The sequence below is a fragment of the Ovis aries genome, chromosome 12, assembly GCF_016772045.2.
Source record: "Ovis aries strain OAR_USU_Benz2616 breed Rambouillet chromosome 12, ARS-UI_Ramb_v3.0, whole genome shotgun sequence".
NCBI classification, from domain to species: Eukaryota; Metazoa; Chordata; class Mammalia; order Artiodactyla; family Bovidae; genus Ovis; species Ovis aries.
Genome location: NC_056065.1, coordinates 55,742,771 through 55,762,461, shown reverse-complemented (window position 1 = coordinate 55,762,461; position 19,691 = coordinate 55,742,771). Strand labels below are relative to the sequence as shown.

Sequence of the window (19,691 nt, the reverse complement as noted above, 5' to 3'; positions counted from 1 at the left end):
CCCTCAGATTTTCCCAGCATCGGGGTCTTTTCCAGTGAGCTCTTCCCATCAGGTGGCCAAAGTACTGGAACTCCAGCTTCAGCATCAGTCCTCCCAGTGAATATTCAGGGTTGATTATCTTTAGAGTTGACTGGTTTGATCTCTTTGAAGTCCAAGGGACTCTCAAGAATCTATTCCAGCACCACAGTTCAAAAGCATCAATTCTTTGGCGATCAGCCTTCTTTATGGTCCAGCTCTCACATCCATACATGACTGCATGTCATCTGGCTAACATGGAGCAGTTGGAGGGCATGTGCCTGCTAGTCAGGGCCTGACAAAACGTGCTCCACTGGAGAAGGGTATTGCCAACCACTTCAGTATTATTGCCTCAAGAACCCTATGAACACAGTGAAAAGTAGCTCCATGGACTTGGGCAAATTAGTCTCTGATAGCCTCGGTTTCCTTATCTGTATAATAGGGATTTAAAAGACCCACCTCCTGCATTCTTGAATGAGGTCCTGTCTGTTGAGCCTTGATTACACACACAGAGTTGGGCACTTAGTAAGAACACAACCAATGGTGGCTTTTGGATTCAACAGATCATTCCCTGTTCCTGTGAAAGGTGATAAGACATTATGCCAACCCTCTGTTTTTGAGGCTCTGGCCTTTGAGGTCTCTGTGTTAAAAGAGGTTAGTCAAAGGAAAACAAGTGAGCATTCTAGCTTAAATGAAGAGGAGAAAGTTGATAGTGATGGACAAGACAAGGTAGCCCTAAGAAACTAGATCCTGGATGTCAGGGCTGAAAGAGGGGCGGCAGCTTAGAATGAATGGAAATAACATTAATGAGAGAGCAGGGGAAAGGCAGATGAGTCTGCCTTGACTCCTAGGATTGGCTGATTCACTTCTTAAACCAGTTCACAGTGAAATTGATCAAACTGCAAAAACTCTATGAATTCTGAAATGAATGGCTGTTTTTACCTTTCACACAATGAGTAGTATAATAAATAGAGTGCTCTATGGTTTTCAAGGCAATTTTAAGGCTCCCACTGTGTGAAGTGTACTTAGGCAATATGCTTTACACACATTATCTTTATACATATCATTCATTCACTCATTCATTCATTCATCCATTCAGCAGATACTGCCAGCCCACTTTCTGCCAGGCACTCTGTGGGGTATAAGGAATAAAGCAATGTAGTACAGTGGAAAAAACACCTCACCTTCTGAGAAATGTGCTAAGAGCTAACATTTGTGTTTACAGAAGAGAAAACTATAAACTCAAAGTGCTTAAGTGGATGTTGCCTAGACTCCAAGCCGGTGTTAGTGAAGGAGGCAAAAGTCCTGACTTCGTTGTTTTTTGGTTGAGGAGAAGAAAACTCAAGTTTCCTTGATGACCTAGGGACATAAATATGAGGACGTTTATAACTTGCTAACAGGCTGGGGATATTATATTCAATCACATTTGGCACTGTTGGAATTTTCAGAGTATCAGAGAGACACGATTTTTAGTGTTTACTCCTAAGAGTGACTGAAAACGACTAATTATTGTCAGAGTCTATGACATGTATCCTTGGGAGACAATGTAATTAGGGAAGGGAAGAGAGAAATGAAAGGAAGAGAGAGAGAGAAAGAGTAAAGACGAATAAAGTGGCTAGAAACTTAACGGAAAGTCAAAGAAAGCCCAGATGAAAACCCTTTTAAACTCTTTTCATTGTCCTTAAATTATTCTCTAATTATTTTCTACGCGTCATCTTTGAGTAGAGAGAAGGTCTTTTTCCTCCACCGTATTTCCTAGCATAGCTTAATTAATACTTGATTGATTGAAAGATCGACTCATTTGAACCTGGAGTGAAATGAAGCTTTTTAATTTTCTTTTCTGCTGAACCTGAAATAGAACATATAGTAATTAGGGAAGGATCCCTTGTTATCAGAAAGTCACAGGCACGATGAGCAATTTGTAACAGAGCAAAAGGAAGGTAGATGATTATTTGGGACCTGATAAAGCATACTCCCCACTCCCTACTGCTTTCAGTGATATGCGAGTTTCTTGATCATTATTTCCTCCTTGAGAGTTTCTTGGCTAGGGATCTGTCTGGACAGTGGGCTAAATGGTGGGTAAATGTCATCAGAGTCTGACCACAGAGGTGACTGATGGCCTCTTCTCTATGCCTTTCATTACCCTGGCTCTCTCCTCCAAAACCTGGATTGACTAATTTACATTTTTTTCAAGATCTCTTGAGTTAATCAGCATTTCATTCATTCACTCATTCACTCATTCATTCATTCAGGGACATGTTCAACTCTGGGCATCTAAACAGAATAAAACAGGCAAGGACCCAGTTCTCACTGAACTCATTTAGCAGAGCAGGCAGACAGTCCCTAAATGCATACGCCACAGTGACAAGATCACTGCATGTGAATGAGAAACTTCAGAGTAGGAAGAACTACCAGGGCTGTAAGACAGGGTGGTGTGGAAGAGATCCACTGGGGGCTTGGCTTCTCGGATGACTTCGTTAAGCAGGGCTTCCTATTGAACTAACATCTAAGGTTACAGTAAGTAGAAATGCCTTTGTGTGGAGCTCTGCATGTTATGAAGCTGTTGATCACGCCAAGATCTCAGAGAAAATGGACTGACGGGATTAACAAGTTCCTGCAGGGTGGACAACTCTGAAGTAGGTGTGTCCAGGGCATGGTGAGTGAGGAGGGGAGTACAAGACAAGATTAGAGATGGAGGCAGGGCCAGTGATGGAGGCATGTCTGGGGTACGGCAAGGAGTCGGTTTGACTCCACAGGCATTGGGAAGCCGTGGTGGGTGGGGGCAACGTGATCTGGCTCACGTGGGGAGAAGAGGCCATAAACAAGGAATAGCAGAACCAGAGAGAATGGTTAGGAAGCTGAGCGGTGATCCAGCCGAGGGGTGACGGCGAGCTAGCCACGACATGGAGAGAAGTGGACACATGTGGGATATGTTTTAGAGAGAGAGGCCGTGGGAGTGCTGAGGGGTGGGAGTGCTGTGAGATCAGGGGGCGTACATGAGCCTCCTGGGGCTTCTGTGATGAAGCACCACAGGCTGGGCCCTTTAAACCACCCAAGCGGGTTGCCTCATGGTTCTGGGAGCTGGAAATCTGAGATCAAGGTGTTAGGAGGGTTGGGTCCTTCTGAAAGCCATGAAGAGAGGATCTGTTCCAGGCGCCTCTCCTTGGCTTGTGAATGGCCATCTTCTCTCAGCGTCTCTTCATGCTGTCTTCCCTCTGTGCAAGCCCACCTTTATGTCCAATTTCCCCTTTTCATAAGGAAACCAGTCATGTTGGATTATAGACCCACTTTACTCCAGTATGACTCATCTTAACTAATTTATTGATACATCTCCAAAATTGCTGTGTCCAATTAAGGTCATATTTTGAGATACTGGTTAGCTCTTCAACATAGACATATACTCTATATGTGTGTGTGTGTGTGTGTGTGTGTGTGTGTGTATAATTCTTTGTGCTGTTCTGCCTTTTTAATTTTTCAAAGAAAACAAATAATTATAATATAGTCACACAAGGGCTGTGATGGTAGGTTATTGGCTCCAGGAGAGCTCAGAAGAGAAAGAAATGGGTTGGGGGAGGTTTTCGGGCAAAGGACTGGCAGCTACAGAAGACCTCCCAGTGGAGTTGGAAGGACAAGGAGTTCCCCTGTGAATGCACCGAGGGGAGAGGTGAGAAGCCGCTCCAGGCAGATGGAACAGAGCACGTGGCAGTGCGAGAGAGCAGGATGCTTGGGAGAGCCTGAGGGAGTGTGGCAATGGAGGCGGTGGGGGAGACGAGGCTGGGGTGGGAGCAGGAACCACCAGCTCACAAGCGCTTTGTTCTCCTTGCTAAGGAGTCAGGATGATCGTACAAGTGACGAAGAGCCAAAGGTGGGCTGAGCGGGGGAGCGTGTTCAGTGCAGTTCAGTCACTCAGTCGTGTCCGACTCTTTGCGACCCCATGAATCGCGGCACGCCAGGCCTCCCTGTCCATCACCAACTCCCGGAGTTCACTCAGACTCACTTCCATCGAGTCCGTGATGCCATCCAGCCATCTCATCCTCGGTCGTCCCCTTCTCCTCCTGCCCCCAATCCCTCCCAGCATCAGAGTCTTTTCCAACGAGTCAACTCTTCACATGAGGTGGCCAAAGTACTGGAGCTTCAGCTTTAGCATCATTCCTTCCAAAAGAAATCCCAGGGTTGATCTCCTTCAGAATGGACTGGTTGGATCTCCTTGCAGTCCAAGGGACTTTCAAGAGTCTTCTCCAACACCACAGTTCAAAAGCATCAATTCTTCGGCGCTCAGCCTTCTTCACAATCCAAATCTCACATCCATACATGACCACAGGAAAAACCATAGCCTTGACTAGACGGATCTTAGTCGGCAAAGTAATGTCTCTGCTTTTGAATATACTATCTAGGTTGCTCATAACTTTTCTTCCAAGGAGTAAGCGTCTTTTAATTTCATGGCTGCAGTCACCATCTGCAGTGATTTTGGAGCCCCCAAAAATAAAGTCTGACACTGTTTCTACTGTTTCCCCATCTATTTCCCATGAAGTGATGGGACCAGATGCCATGATGTTAGTTTTCTGAATGTTGAGCTTTAAGCCAACTTTTTCCCTCTCATCAAGAGGCTTTTTAGCTCCTCTTCACTTTCTGCCATAAGGGTGGTGTCATCTGCATATCTGAGGTTATTGATATTTCTCCCGGCAATCTTGATTCCAGCTTGTGTTTCTTCCAGTCCAGCGTTTCTCATGATGTTCTCATGATGGGGGAGCATGACCCCCTTCTAATTTTAGGAGATGAACTGAAGAAAGGAAAAACTAGAGACTGGTCTGAGGGCTCGGACAAATGCAGTGACAAGGCGGGTGAAGAGGAGGGCGCCTCTGCTCCTCCAATCCTTCCTCTGCTCCCCCACCCTCTGCCTTCTGTGCTCATGCCGCCAGAACTCCCTGGTCACCTTTGGTGCTCCCAGGCTCCCACTCCCTCCTAGACTGTGCCAAGCTCTTCCCCATGTCTGGGCCTTCACCCTGCTGCTCCCACCTGTGCACAGGTAGACCCTTGTCATCCCTCAGACCTCAGCTCAAAGTCACCTCCTCAGAGGCCGTGCTGACTGGGTCCTTTACAGTATCAATAGCATCTCTTGGTTTCCATGTTTGTGTACCTGTTTAGGGTCCACCTTCTCCCTGTGGAAAACAAGTGGCTTCACCATACCTGCATCATTCCTGACTACATCCACATGCAGTGCCTAGGGCAGTGTTGACTCACACGAGGAGTTCATGGAATGCAGAAGGAAGAAGCAGGGTGCAACAGAAAGACAGTCTGGTTTGGGGGAAGGACAGAGGCTCATGTCACACTCTGCCCAGGGATATGAGGTCCCCAGAGATAGTATCCCCATCCTCATATTCTGTAATTCTGGATTGGTTGCTTTGAAAAAGAATGGTGAGTGGAATGGAGTTAAGAGCCCCCTTACTATAGGAAAACTAGGGGAAGGAGGAAAAGATGCCTTTTAAAGGAGAGCTAAGGAATGGTGGCACCCAGGCAAGTAGAGATTGGGTAGAGGGCTCCCCATGGAAGGGTAGCTTTCAAATAATAACACAGTAAGAGGACATAATGGGACTTCCCTGGTGGCTTGGTGGTAAAGAATCCACCTGCCAGTGCAGGAGATGGGTTTGATCTCTGGGTTGGGAAGATCCCCTGGAGAAGGAAATGGCAACCCACTCCAGTATTCTTGCCTGGGAAATCCCATGAACAGAGGAGCCTGGCGGGCTGCAGTCCCTGATGCAGCTACGGAGTCAAACACAACTTAGCGACTAAACAACAACAGCAACAAAGAATCAAAGTCACGGCTCCAGAACCATCCCAGGCTCTAAAAAGGCAAACAAAATGAGCATCAGCTAAGGAGTCGGGGTGTTTCTTCGGCTGGCCTATTCATTTGGGGTCAGATAATAAGGGCACATGTGTCTGTTGCCAGGCGTGGTACCAAGAGGTTTTACATTTACTGACTCACTTGTTTTCACAACAGCCTATTATTATCAGCTTCATTTTACTATGAAGAAAGTGAGCCCCAGAGAGAGAAGCTGAGTAACCTGCCCAGTGGGATAGACAGTGAGTAGCAGTCAGGATTTGAACCAAGGCTGTCTGGTCCCGTAACCTGCACTCCGGAGCACTTAGCTAAACCCCTCTTGGGTGGAAGCTGTACTACGAGAGACCTGCTAAATGGATCACATATTTGTTATAATCATTACCAATGTTAGCTTTTTGTCACCTGTATGAGTCAGGATGGGTTAATTGCTATGTCAAATAATTCTTAAATCTCAGTGGCTTCCTCTCACAAAGGTTTCTTTCTCTTCCACTGTTCGCTGTAGTCAGCAAGGTGCCCTGCCAGCAGTCATTCACCTCTGCAGTCCCAGGGGCCCTGGAGTCTTTCCCTGGGCCCTGTGTGTTGGTCAGCCAGTGAGCAAGCAGAGAGAGAACGCAAAGGACCTCAAGAGAGACTTCAGGACACAGGTCCACACTCTGTTGTCCAGAACTCAGTCACATCCCCAGGGGTGTCAGGGGGCTGAGAGGCATAGGCTGTCCCGAGCCCAGGATGAGGACATAGTGTACATCTTGTCAACCGCTGTCTCAGTCTTACCTGCAAGGACTTCTATATGGGATACCTGACTGGGGTGGAGGGTCATGCTGGGAGTCAGAAGACATTGGTTCAGGTCCTGATCTCACCAACTGTCTGACCTCCAGCAAGACACAGCCTCTTCTAGTCCCAGATTCCTCATCACTAAAGTGAAGAAACTCAACCACATGACCCATCTCTGGATTCTCCCAACTCAGGAAGTCTGTCTGACAAAGCATCACTTCATTATTTTTAATAACCATAGTGCCTTAATCGTTTCTGTATTGATGACCTATTGGTGCTTTTGTTCAAAATTGCAACCATAATTATAACATTGATTCTGAAGGTAAACACTACCAATTTTCCCCTAATACTCAATATCCAGTTCCACACCATATATGCATACTCTGCAGGGTGGAGGAAGAGGCTCCAACCTGGGCTAGTTACTTAAAGCAATTAATTAAATTGGGGGAAATACAGATCTCTATTTCATCATGCCTTAAGCCAGGTTTAAGTCATAAAGTCACATTCCACTAGCAGATTATTTTCTGGAATCTGACACTTTTTGTACAAAAAAGTACTTACATCTATTAGAAGGCATCTGAGCATGCCAGGTTAGCAAGGTGAGAACCGTGAAGAAAATATATACCCATTGCGGCAGAGTTAATAACTGCTGACTGAGGTTCCACCGTGCCCTTGCTGCCAGAGAGCCTTGGTTTCGGAAGTGTGTGATGTTGTCATAACCAAAGGGATTCTACAAGGACTGCAGGGTGGATCTGAGAGCTGGGCATGGTTTGGGCAGGCAGGGTACAGAGCTCTGGGGCTGAATAAGATGCTTTATACCCCCAGGAGAGATGGTGGGAGTCTTAGAGCCTATTGGATGGGATTCCTATTTTAGGAAAAAAAAAAAAAAATATATATATATATATATATATATATATATAGCAGAGTTGGACACCAGAGAGGAGACTAGGGTTAGAAGACGAGGAGCAGAGCACAGCCCAGAGACAGTCCTTGGTCCCTTGGCCTGACAGTTCTGCTACTGCGTCAGCTGAAGAACGCCCAAGTCAGGCCACATGTCCCACCTGCTATCACCACCCTCAGCCTCGTCCAGGTGCCATTTTCCCTCATCGGTTATAATCATCTTCTCCTGCTCCCATTCTCGGCAATCTGTTCTCTCACCCCCACTGACAATGTTCTTTATAAAACACGGAGCCTATTCCCTCCTTGCTTGAAACTCCATGGCCCTTTTGCACACACCAGCCATTGATGTGGCTTAGCCAGCCCAACGGGTGTGGGGCCACCTCCCTCAAGGGCTTCCTGTCACCCCCATCACCCTCCACACACCCTGCGGCTACATCCAGCCACGCTGTCCTTTCAGGGCCTTTTCAGGGAAAGCAACGGTTCCAATTGTTCATCTGCAAAAACAAAGCACAGTGAACACATTATTTCCTGTGTTTCCAGACTTTGGGGAAGGGGGACACTTTATCAAGTGTTAACAACTGAACTCATTGCTGGAAATTTAGAGGCACTTCATCTGAAAAGGTATTGGAGAGTTGAAGATAAACACACCACACATATTACTTGAAAGTGCTTTAGATAAGTTTAGTCTAAGTTTTGAGACTGCTGAGACACCTTGACCACATGATTGCCGTGGTTCAGACCTTAGCAAAGCCATCCTTGCCCAGTACCTGCCCCAGCCGCCCTGATGGGCATCACTCATTTTCTCAGCATCCCAGACTTCTCCTTTGTAGCACTTTCTATGTTACACTTGCACCCCAGTCTTCGGGCTTCTTTGCTTCCCACATTGGACTTTGAGCATAAGAGGGACAAGGACTGATCCTGCCTATTTCCTGGATGCCCAGGATTCAACCCACTTCCTGGCATGTAGTAGGTGATGCCTAAGTAGTCACAGAAGGGATGAGCAGATGCTGTCCTGATTGTCACTTCTTTCGCATCTCTTTCCCTTAATCCCCTCCAGGTCAGCAGGCTTACTCCTTCCCCAGCGCTTCCCTCATGCCCTTAACACAGAGCTTGACCACAGGACTCATCACCTTGTGCTTCTGCTATTTCTGTCTCTCCTCCTTACAAGACAGGAAGGCGCTCAGGGTCTGAGTGCACAGGGTCAGACACAGTGGGTGTTCTGTGAATGTCTATTGCATTGAACTATGACCTCAAAAATCACTAAGGACGGTGACTGCAGCCAGGAAATTAAAAGACACTTGCTCCTTGGAAGAAAAGCTATGACCAACCTAGACAGCATATTCAAAAGCAGACATCACTTTACCAACAATGGTCGGTCTAGTCAAAGCTATGGTTTTTCCAGTAGTCATGTATGGATGTGAGAGCTGGACTATAAAGAAAACTGAGCACCAAAGAATTGGTATTTTTGAACTGTGGTGTTGGAGAAGACTCTTAAGAGTCCCTTGGACAGCAAGGAGATCCAACCAGTCCATCCTAAAGGAGATCAACCCTGAATGTTCATTGGAAGGACTGATGCTGAAGCTGAAACTCCAATACTTTGGCCACCTGATGGGAAGAGCAGATTCACTGGAAAAGACCCTGATGCTGGGAAAGATTGTGGGCAAAAGGTGAAGGCAGCAACGGAGGATAAGATGGTTGGATGGCATCGCTGACTCAATGGACATGAGCAAACTCAGGGAGAGAGTGAAGGACAGGGAAGCCTGGCATGCTGCAGTCATGGGGTTGCAAAGAGTCGGACATGACTTGGCAAATGAACAACAATGACCTCCAGGAAAGCAGCTCTGGCCCAGATGCCCTGACTAACTAGAGCAAGAAGTGACCCCCAAGGAGGCTGCCCGCAGCAGGCCTCAGAGCTGCCGCATATGAAGATGAACCTCTTCCCCACCCCTCCTCACCCATGATTCATCCATTCTCTCATTCAGCACATGGCTCCTGAGCATATAGAAAAGGGTCATCACCTCAGCCTGCTCATTCAGCAGTTTTTGAACCTGATAACTATCCAGAAACACTTGGGTTGTTTGTTATAAACATACATTTCTGGGCATTTGCTAGACCTACAGAATCAAAGTCTCCAGGAGTGTAATTCAGGCACTTGAATCTTTAACCCCCTTGGTGACTCTCAGGCAGCCAGCGTGGCCAGAGTCAGAGGCCAGAGAGGAGACTAGGGCTGCCCTCCCGAGATCCTGTCATCACCTGAGATCCATGGGTGAGGAGATAACGCAAGCAGAGTGATCACCGCAACACAAGGTATGGGCTCAATGGAACAAGCGAGGAAAGGCCCAAGGCAAGGTCTCTGTCCCTTTGCCCCCAGGGTACAATGATGAGATGGCCCCCACACATACTCAGGAGTCTACAGCTGCAGCAGAGGAATCTTTGAAGGTTCTGAGACAGACCTGACCGTCCTGCTTCACCCTACCCATTATAAGAAGGCCAAAGATTTAAACCATATAGAAAGCACTCTGAAGAAGGTCTCAGGGATTTCAGCTGGCTGCCATTATGATACTTATCATTAACATTTCTAGAAAGCATTTGCTACCAAACAGACCCTATTCTCCAGCTTTATTATTTCACCTAATAGAAATAACAAGAGGCTGGTGCAAAGGAGAATGCCCTGCCCCTTTCTTGGGGAGTTCCAGAGGAAACTGCAGTCTGTGGGCCAGCCTTGGACATGACTCTGGAGCAGCTCTTGGATGTCAGGGATGGACCAGTCATCCCTGTGGCAGGAGCCATCCCTGTACATTTCCAGGGGTTCCGAAGACTGGAGAGAGGCCAGAGCCTGCAGGGGACTAGGTGCTCTCCCCAGGCCTCGTTTTATGAGCTCACCAGTCCTCCAGACATATCAGACGTTCCCTAATGACCCTTCTCCATTCCTGTTGCCGAAAGCCAGAGTCTAGAATTACAGCCACAGAACTGCTGACCAGCCCTAAGCAGGGAAGTCACTGTGATGCCCTTTGCATTTGAATGGAGTAGGGGTCCATGAAGACTGGGCTAGAGGTGAGAGATGGGGAAGAAAAGCTCAAGGCTAGAATTAGTCCACTGTTATCTGGAGTTCACTCACTACTTTGTAGATTATGTTTCATAGTGTTGTACAGTTTACGAAATGCATTAAACACATTGAGCTCTTAATCTTCACAACCTCATTACAAGGGAAGCTTATTAACTGCATTTTGTAGATAGCATTTGGTAACTGGCCAAGGTCACAAGAATTAACCCAGGACTCAAACCCCCAGGTCTTCTGGCTCCAGGATCTCTGTTCGCCATCAATACCTCACATGCAGGCAGACAGAAATTTGTGGGAAGAATGAATGAATGACTCTCAACTAAATACTAAGGAGGATATAGAGATGAATACTACTTGGTTTCCGGAAAACTGAAAGGAACTTCTCCCCTCTTCTCTCTCCTCACACCCACCCCCACAACCACAATCAAGGTTGGTTAGCACCTACTGTCGATTTTACAAGAAGAGATGAAGTATTTTTCAGTGTCAGCAACACTTGAGAGCTGACAAAAGGATGGGGTCTCCCAGAGGGCATTTCTAGGCCGAAGTGTGGCTCCTTTTGCAAAAAACATTCCACAGAAGCTCTGACTTTTTTAATTCATACCACCAAGGAGATATTTGATTGTTTCCTGGAAATGCTAATAATGCAAGGCTCATAAATACTAATGAAATGCTATAGATTAGCAGAGCTCAGCAAGGAACCTGGGGGGTGGGGGTTGCCTAGAAGAGAATTCTTAGATTAAAAAGTATAAAGAATACCTTTTAATCGAATTTTCCCCAGACAGGGTTCCCAAGTGTTAATGAATATTCTCTTTGGCCATATGGAGAGTAGACTCAAATAAGTACCTTTAGGAATCCAGAAGCTAATTATTGACTTAGCTTTTGCTTGAAAAGAAATCTGTTTATTCACATGGCTATTTTAGGTGCCATGGGATGGATGAGTTTGAGCCAAAGTTGGGAGGGATGGGAGGGCCTGGAATGTTGAAATAAAGACATAATTCAAATGCATGCTTTTATTTCATCCAACTAAGCAACCTAAGCTGGAATTTGCTTCTTCTTCTTGTCTACCGACATGATCCCTTGATGATACTAAGTCCTGTGAAATGTATGAGCCTCCATGATATCAAAAACTATATCTTTGTCATTCATTCCTGAATCCTCAACACCAAACACAGTTTGTGGTACATATCAGGTGTTCAATAAATGTTTGCTAAATGGCTGAAGTGCTCTCTTAAAACATCTTCCAGAGCTTTCCAGACCCTCTTATTATTCCCTGCAGGGCAGCTCTGATCACAATATCATCCTAGTATGTGCTCAGTCGTCTCTGACTCTTTGTGACCCCAAGGGCTGTAGATTCTGGCTGTAGCCCACCAGGACTCTGACCATGGGATTCTCCAGGCAAGAATACTGGAGTGGGTTGCCATTTCCCTCTCCAGGGGTTCTTCCCAACCCAGAGATTGAACTGGTATTTCTTGCATCTCCTAAAATTGGCAGGAGGATTCTTTACCACTGGCATCACCTGGGAAGCCCATTATAGAGCCCCTCCCCACAAAGAAACACACTCTGTGAAGGTCCCCTCTAACCTGGCCACAGCCTACAGCCCTTCACTCTCCCACTGAGCTCCAGGCTCATCAGAAGGTCCCCTGTTCTCCTGCTGATGTTCTAGAAGTTTCTCTGCCTGGGATCTTTGACATCTTTTTCACACGTCTGTCAAGAGCCTACTTGTCTCTCAAGGTCAAGTGGCTCTACTTTTATGAATACCGCCCTACTGTTCTCCAGGAGCTCCATGACCTTCTCTCTCTGGCCGAACCCAGAGTGGGCCCCGATTCACATATGCTCCCCACAGAGACCAGCATGACCCCAGCACAGGAAAGCTTGTCAGTAAGTGTGGTCTGCTGCTGTCTAATTTGAATCACAGAAATCAGTGCAAAGAGGCTTTGGTTCTCAAAACCATATGTGTAGGAAGGATCAGCTTAGAGAAAGGCACCCAAAGTCTTCCTACAACAGAACATAAAAATCCCTCTGGGTCAAAAAAACAGGACCATATAAGGCTGAGGTCAAAGCAAAGATTATGGCAAAGGGAGGAGAATCCAGAGGACAGTGAGGGGTGTGAGAAGGAACAGGCGCCGGGCTGGCCCCACTGAGGGGTCTGGGGAGACCAAGTGTGGTTTTCCTCTGTAAAGAGCCTGTGCACTTGATGGTGTGCAGGCAGGTCCACGGCACGTGATGTTTCAGGCACTGGAGCGGCTCAGGCAAAGCCTCCAGCAAGGACACCTAACTTCTTGGGATGGTCGTCTTTGTTGCATGTTGAGTTTAAGTTCAGATGCCAGAATGTTTCTATAAACCTCCCCTTGGGCAGGACTGGATTTTTATTGTATGTATCTTCATGCATTTGTGACGTATCTGACAATGGGAAATAAATTTCCTTGTAGTCTCTTTCTACAGCAGACAGGGATAAATGTTGACTGGGATAAATGTTTCAGTTGATCTGGGGGATGGCAGAGGATTCTATAAACCCTGGGCTACTTGCCAAAAATGGGTTAACTCCACATGAAGAAATCGGAGGCCCAGAGCCACGCTATGAATGGCTCAGCCCTTGGGGATCTGGAGCCAAGCTTCCCAGAATCCTCAGGGCCAGCTCTGCTACTCACACACCATGTGACCTGTGCCTGCATCTCTTTGGCTGTAGATGGGAGGGATAACTGTACCTACTGCATAAGCTTGTGATAAAGTCCAAGAGAGTCAACAGGCGCAAGGTGCTTAGGACAGTGCCCGGCATGTAAGAAGTGCCATCTTTTAAAAAACAATTTTATTTATTTAATATGTATTTATTCACCAGCTGTGGCAGGTCTTATTGCATCACGTGGGATCTTTCACTGTGGTGCATGGACTCCAGAACGCGTGGACTCCGAAGCACATGGGCTTAGTTGCCCTGCAGCATATAGCATGTTAAGGTTCCCAGACCGTGGATCAAACCCATGTGCCCTGCATTGCAAGATGGATTCTTAACCACTGGGCCACTAGGCGATTCCCATGAGTCCCACTGTATAACATGATGTCAGGCTCCTTGGGCCCAATGGCACAGAAGCAGGTGCCAATTTATACGACTGCATAAACTGTATAAATAATATTATGAGGGGGTGGGGCCACATGCCTGCAGACCAGGATGGAGATCCTGGGTGGGGCTTGGATGCACACATGGGCACTGGGTACCTGGGACACCAAGAGTGCGTGTTATCCAAGGAATGAGACCTCTAAGCACAACTGCTGGGACAGCGTGTGTAACACACCACCCAGATGTATAACACACGCACTTATGCTCCAGTGCAGGACAACCCAATGAAGCTTGAACTTCAGAATGACTCTGGACCTAGGTCCCCCTAGTGCGTCCCTCCAATCACAATGCACCATCCAGTTGCTCACTTAAAAGATATAATGTACATGAAGGTGACTTAGAAAAATATCAAGTAAAATATAAAGTAATGTTACCATCCTTAGTTTTTCTGCTTGCCCGGCAGCCTTGGGAGAGTGCTGAACCCATTGTTCAGAGGTCTGGGTGTTCATCACAGCTTTGTGTGTGATGAGAAACATACATGTGCTTGTGTGTAACCTCACAGACAGGTCACCCCACCACTCTGGGCCTCAGATTCTGCATCTTAAAGTGAGACAGCTGGTCAGGATGATTTCTAAGCTCTCCAGCCTGAAAATCAATGACTTTTCGATCTTTGGCTCCTGAACAATGTTTAATGCCAAAAGGTCTCTTAAATTCCTTTGACTCATGCCTGTCCTCCGAGTCTTGTTTAGACCCAAGAACCTGTGGATTCCAGAACTGAAGGCGCCTCTAAGATCTTACACTTGAGAGCTGAGGCTTGAGATACATGTGGAGAGTTGGAGAAGGTACTATAGGAAGAGGGACCACTCTGGAGAAGCAACCAGAACTGCCCAGCTGCAAGCTTGGGCTCAGGATAGGAGGAGGGAGGCAGCCAGGGACCCCCTCCCAGTTTCCAGGCACCATCACTGATCAGCCTGCAAAACTCTTTTCACTGCAAAGAGAGGAACAGGCAGGGAAGGAGACTTGGGAATATTTGGTTGGGGGACAGGGGGACAAGGGTAATGAGGGAGAGAAAGGTAGAAACAGAAAGACCTGGTTTCTCACCCACAGCATGATGAGTCCTTGCCAGGCCTGAAAGTGGAATGTAAGGAGGGAGGAGACATGGGGCCAGGAAGAAAGCATGAAGGGACCATGAGAAAAGCAGGAGTGAAACAGGATGAGGACTGATGACCTCTTAGCCTGGGGAGGTCCAGGGCCCCCACGACAGCCAGCAAGACTTGGACATTCTATCTTGTGCTTAAGCTTTCATTAGTGTTAAAAATGACAAATTGTGTTCATGGAAGGTTGGATATGGAGCTGTCCTGTGGGGAGTATGTGTTCATCATTTATCAGGTAGGCTGAAATGAAGAAAGGTGGAGAACTACTACTGTAGAGGGTCCAGAGAACCAACCCTGTAACCAGAACACTGTGGGATGCACACACTGATTTCTCTAACCATCGTGGAGCACTGCCTATGTGCCAGGTCTGACATCTTATTAACTGTCATATCCTAAGCCCCGTATAGTGTGTACATAGCGAGAATTAGTTGATACATAACTGACTAAATGCATGCATTTATCTTGTTTATTGAGTCTCAATACAATTTCAGTGAACTCTGGAACTCTTTGATTTCCTCCCATTTCCTGAGCCTAAAATCAATGATGTTATTAAAAATTATAGACCATCCCCATGGCATCTCTCTTAAACGATCCACTGTTCTCTCTTTAGGTGCTATCTGTGGCCTGCCCAAACCCAGAGCTGGAAGAGGGCTAAGTTCCAAGTGGGCAAGCCTGCATCCTCTCGTGTACTGCCCTTGCGGGTGGGCTAAGGGGCTCCTCTGACCCAGTGTAGCCACGCACCATGGAGAAAATCAGCATGTTCTTCAGTGCCATCTGGGACATCATCTCTACCAAACACCAGGAGGGCCTCTTCAACAGCATCTGTCTAGGCATCCTCCTGGGGCTGCCCCTCCTGGTGATCATCACCTTCCTCTTCATCTGCTGCCACTGCTGCTGGAACCGGCCAGGTGAAAATGGCCGACAGCCGGAGCAAAACAAGGGGAAGAAGAAGAAGAAAAAGAAGAAGGCTGAAGAAGACCTCTGGATCTCTGCCCAGCCCAAGCTTCTCCAGATGGAAAAGAGGCCATCCCTGCCTGTCTAGCTAGGCAGGGGGCAGAGGTGTCCTGCCTTGGGAGCTCAGCTGCCTTCCAACCACACCCAATGTGGGGAGCAGAAATCCCTGCAGTGATGCGCTCATGTTCACAGAAGAACTACCCAACCAAGGAGCAAACCTCAGACCGAGTGTCCCCAGGGAGCATGTGGACAAGTCTTGGACGCTTTCTCAGCATCTATGTGTCCAATAGCAATGCTCTTTACTGCAGACTCAGGCATGCCTTCCACCCATCTCTGGCACATTCCGTATACAAAAGCACAAGGAACATTTATCCATACTTCTTGACATATCTCCCAAATGCACACATGCACAACACCACAGGTACCCAGGCAAGTATATTCTGTTCATCAAATGGTCACTGAATGTCTACTTTGAGCAAGGCCCTAAACGAGACAGTTCATTGTCTGCTCTTGGAAAAACATCTCACAGGAAGGCCTGGCAGATCCAGGCCCACATGCACAATTATATAACAAGAGAAGCCTACGTGCTGTCAATGCCATACACCACTCAGGTTAGAGATGAATGCTTTCCTCTTCCTGTCCCTACATAGACTTTTACTGGAAATCTTCATATCTGGACATTCCAGCCATCTGGTATCCCCCCATTCCTATATATTGATAAAGACACACCAAGTTCTTGTGCTTCTGGCCTTTCACCTGGGAGAAAAAGTTGAAAAATCAAAAGCTATAATCTTACAACTCATCACCACTGATGGGTGTTTAATGGTATCCAAGACTTCTCTTTGAGATGCTACCCCCAGCAAGCCTTCCTCCTCCAAGCAAGAACAAATGGCTTCTGGCCATCTTCATGGCCAGTTTTATGCCGTCCACTTCAGTGGACTGCCATTGTGTACCTGTGCAATGTATGTTTCACAGATGGAAACAGGATGCTACCCCTGAGCAAGGAATCTCCTATGAACCCAAAGGTTTTCAGTGGGGAAGGAATTAAGACAATCACTGGTACAGTCTCACAGAAGGCACACTGGAAACAATTACATAAAGTTATCATGGAGGTAAGGCATGTCGCAGACAGGGTGCAGAAGTTATAGAGTCTAAATGAAAGTAGGATGAAGCTATATAGAGATTTATTAATATTTAGCTTGAAGCTCAGGCTAGTGCCTTGCACACAGTCGGTACTCACAACTGTCTGTGGATGCTGTCAGATATATGATGCTATTAAGGGTAAACTTGTAATACCTCACCAAGTCCCCAAGTGACCTTCTCTACCAAGTGAGCCCATTAATTGCTGCCACAGGTGGAAGTTGGGTATTGAATTCTGAAGGAGGCAGATGCATGCAGGGCCAAGGTTTGGGTTGACAAGTGTGCCCTGAGATCTAAGGACATGTAAGCTGGCTCCACTGTTAGCTGAGCAGAGCATCTCCCCACATTCCGGGCTGAGTTTGGGAGGCTGAACTAATCCACTCACAGGGAGAACTGGGTGGTATTTTGATTGTCTTGTGACCACAGCACAAAGATGGATAGTTCCCCACGTGGGAGCAGGTTGTGCTCGCAAAGTTCACTTGCACATCTGCAGGGTAGCTCTCTTGAAATATTTTCTGACTGAAGCTGTTCTAAATGATGGTGAAATTGCAATTTCATTAATAATGTAGCTAAGCTATGATATTTATAGAAGCAAAAGCTAAATTCTCTAACATTGTTTCATGGAAAATGTCCTCTGTTTGCTCACTTGGGGCAGCTGGTAGTCACCCGCCTTTCAGGTAAAGTCCAGGTCTAGTCCTGAAGAGGTGAGGTGCCTACTGGCAACTGCTGCCCCAAGATCTTCTAATGGAACACCCTGTGAAGCATATTGCAGGCCTGCTTTTATTTTAAAACCAGCCCTGTTCCCCCTTCTTGCCCTAAGTGGGCCTAAATACCCCAGGCACTCAGGCCTCTCAGGCATAAACCTCTTTGACCAGCAAAAGAAGCACCCTCTGATGCTCTGTCCCCTTGTCCTGGAGCATCTGGCCATCCCCTTCACCTCCCAGAATGAGTGCTCATCTCCCCACACCTCCCACCACCCAGCAGGCTGAGTTGCTTATTCTGTCTCCAACTCTCAGCCCCTCCTCAAATGGATGACTTGGGGGAGACGTAGAGGCTGACGGCTGAGACTGGTGTCAGATACAGTCTAGGAGAGCTGATCTCCAGGATCACGGAACCACAAAAGTACCATAGTTGCCATGGCAACCAGCTGCTAGTCTGAATTAAGACAGCAGTCCGTCGTCATCACCCACGACAAGGCATCTATCTCCAGAGGCTGTGCCTCACCATCTTCTATCTGAATGTATCTGCTCCCCCTCCAGGTGTGAACACCCAGAAACACGCTTCTCGGTTGCTTCCATAACCCACGTTTGGAGATCCAAATGCTTGAAAGAGGCTTCTCTCTTATCCCATCCAGCCTCCTCAACAACCTTCACTGGAGCACCCAGAACAGTGTCCAGTGAGTGAGAGGCCCTCAGACTTTGCTGAATAAGTGTGTGTATCAAAGAAGCAAAAAGCAATTATTGGAGCCCACTGCCTTTTCTTCCCACTTCATTGTCATCCTCCTCCCCCCCTGTTTTCTTCTCCCATTCCCCTCTCTCTGTCTCTAGGCACCACCCTGGCTCCATCCCTCTCCATCTTCACTTCTCCTTCCCACCCTCTGTACCAGAACTACCACTGGCAGCCAGGGGTCCCTTAGGACTGGAGCTTGCCTGGCCCATCTTGTGGGGGTGGGGTTAGGCTAACAGAGGACAAAAGGGATGGCAAAGAAGAGGCCTCCTAGACTAGCCAAGGCTTAGGGAGGAGTCCCCAGGCCCAGGACTTCTGAACAATCAGAAGAGGTCTTTCTCCCAACTGCTCAATGGATTCGCTTTGGGTGTTTTGGGGGGTGGCGGGAGGAGGGGAAGATATAGAGAAAGGGCAGTCACCTTTTCAAGAAGAATATAAATGGTCCACATTATATAGCATTTGTTTTTTTTTCCTGGAAAATTTAAATGCAACAAGAAAACATTTTATTTAAATAAAATACTTGGAAACTAAAAAGCCATGTGTAACCTCCTTACTGTGTAAATCAGTTAGTTATTTTCTTGACATTTGAGACTACCCTCTCTCAGAGTTCACCCAGAATGATGGATGGGGCGACTCCCTCTGGAACACCAAAGGCCCAGCCATCCCCAGGCACTATCTTCCCCCTACCAGCAGAGTCAGAGGTCCAAGGACCAGGGGTGAACTCACACCCCACTGCCTGCAGAGCAGACACCTTGGAGAGTAGGCACCCTCAGAGATGCCAGATGCAGAAAAACACACTCATGTTCCTTGGCAACAGTTAGAGAACATTCCCATCGATGAGGTCAATCAATGTCCTCTTATATAAAAAGGGGGAAAATAGCAAAAACTAAGTAAAAATAGACTCCTGAGTTAAATCTGGTGCTGAGAAGAGAGATCAAAAGTCTCTATAGTAGCAGCAAGGGAGATAGATAGGTAAGTATCTATAGACAGATAAATAGATCATAGTAGGTAGACTTTATACATAAAGAAATAGACAGACATGTGTATGAATGAATAAATGTGTATCTTTTTTTTGAGTTGGCCGTAGCCTTGCATTGGTTAAGAAATGCAATGAGGACTTCCCTGGTGGTACAGTGGATAAGAATCCACCTGCAAATGCAAGGGACACAGGTTCAATCCCTGGTCCAGGAAGATTCCACATGCCAAGAAGCAGCTAAGACCATGCACCATAACTACTGAAGCCTGTGTGCCCCAGCTACTGAGCCCGTGTACTACAACTACTGAAGCCCACATGCCTAGAGCCCGTGCTCCACAACAAGAGAAGCCACCACAATGAGAAGACTGGGCACCGCAGCAAGC

At 47.1% G+C, this 19,691-nt stretch overlaps 1 protein-coding gene across 4 annotated transcripts in view; it reads left to right on the top strand.

Moving 5' to 3' along the window:
- KIAA0040 (KIAA0040 ortholog) overlaps positions 1–18,866 on the top strand; it is a 40,635-nt gene extending 21,769 nt beyond the window's left edge. The window contains exons 3-5 of one of the 4 annotated variants that reach the window (XR_009595738.1): positions 9,709–9,832; positions 10,816–11,015; positions 15,403–18,866. Coding sequence is in view for 1 of the 4 variants with exons in the window: in XM_012187580.4 (XP_012042970.2) it covers positions 15,535–15,834 (300 nt within the window). In the remaining 3 variants the exon portion in view is untranslated. The remainder of the gene's footprint in view (positions 1–9,708; positions 9,833–10,815; positions 11,016–15,402) is intronic. The other 3 variants (XR_009595736.1, XR_009595737.1, XM_012187580.4) reach the window with 3 other exon arrangements.
- The last annotated feature ends 825 nt before the right edge of the window (positions 18,867–19,691 follow it).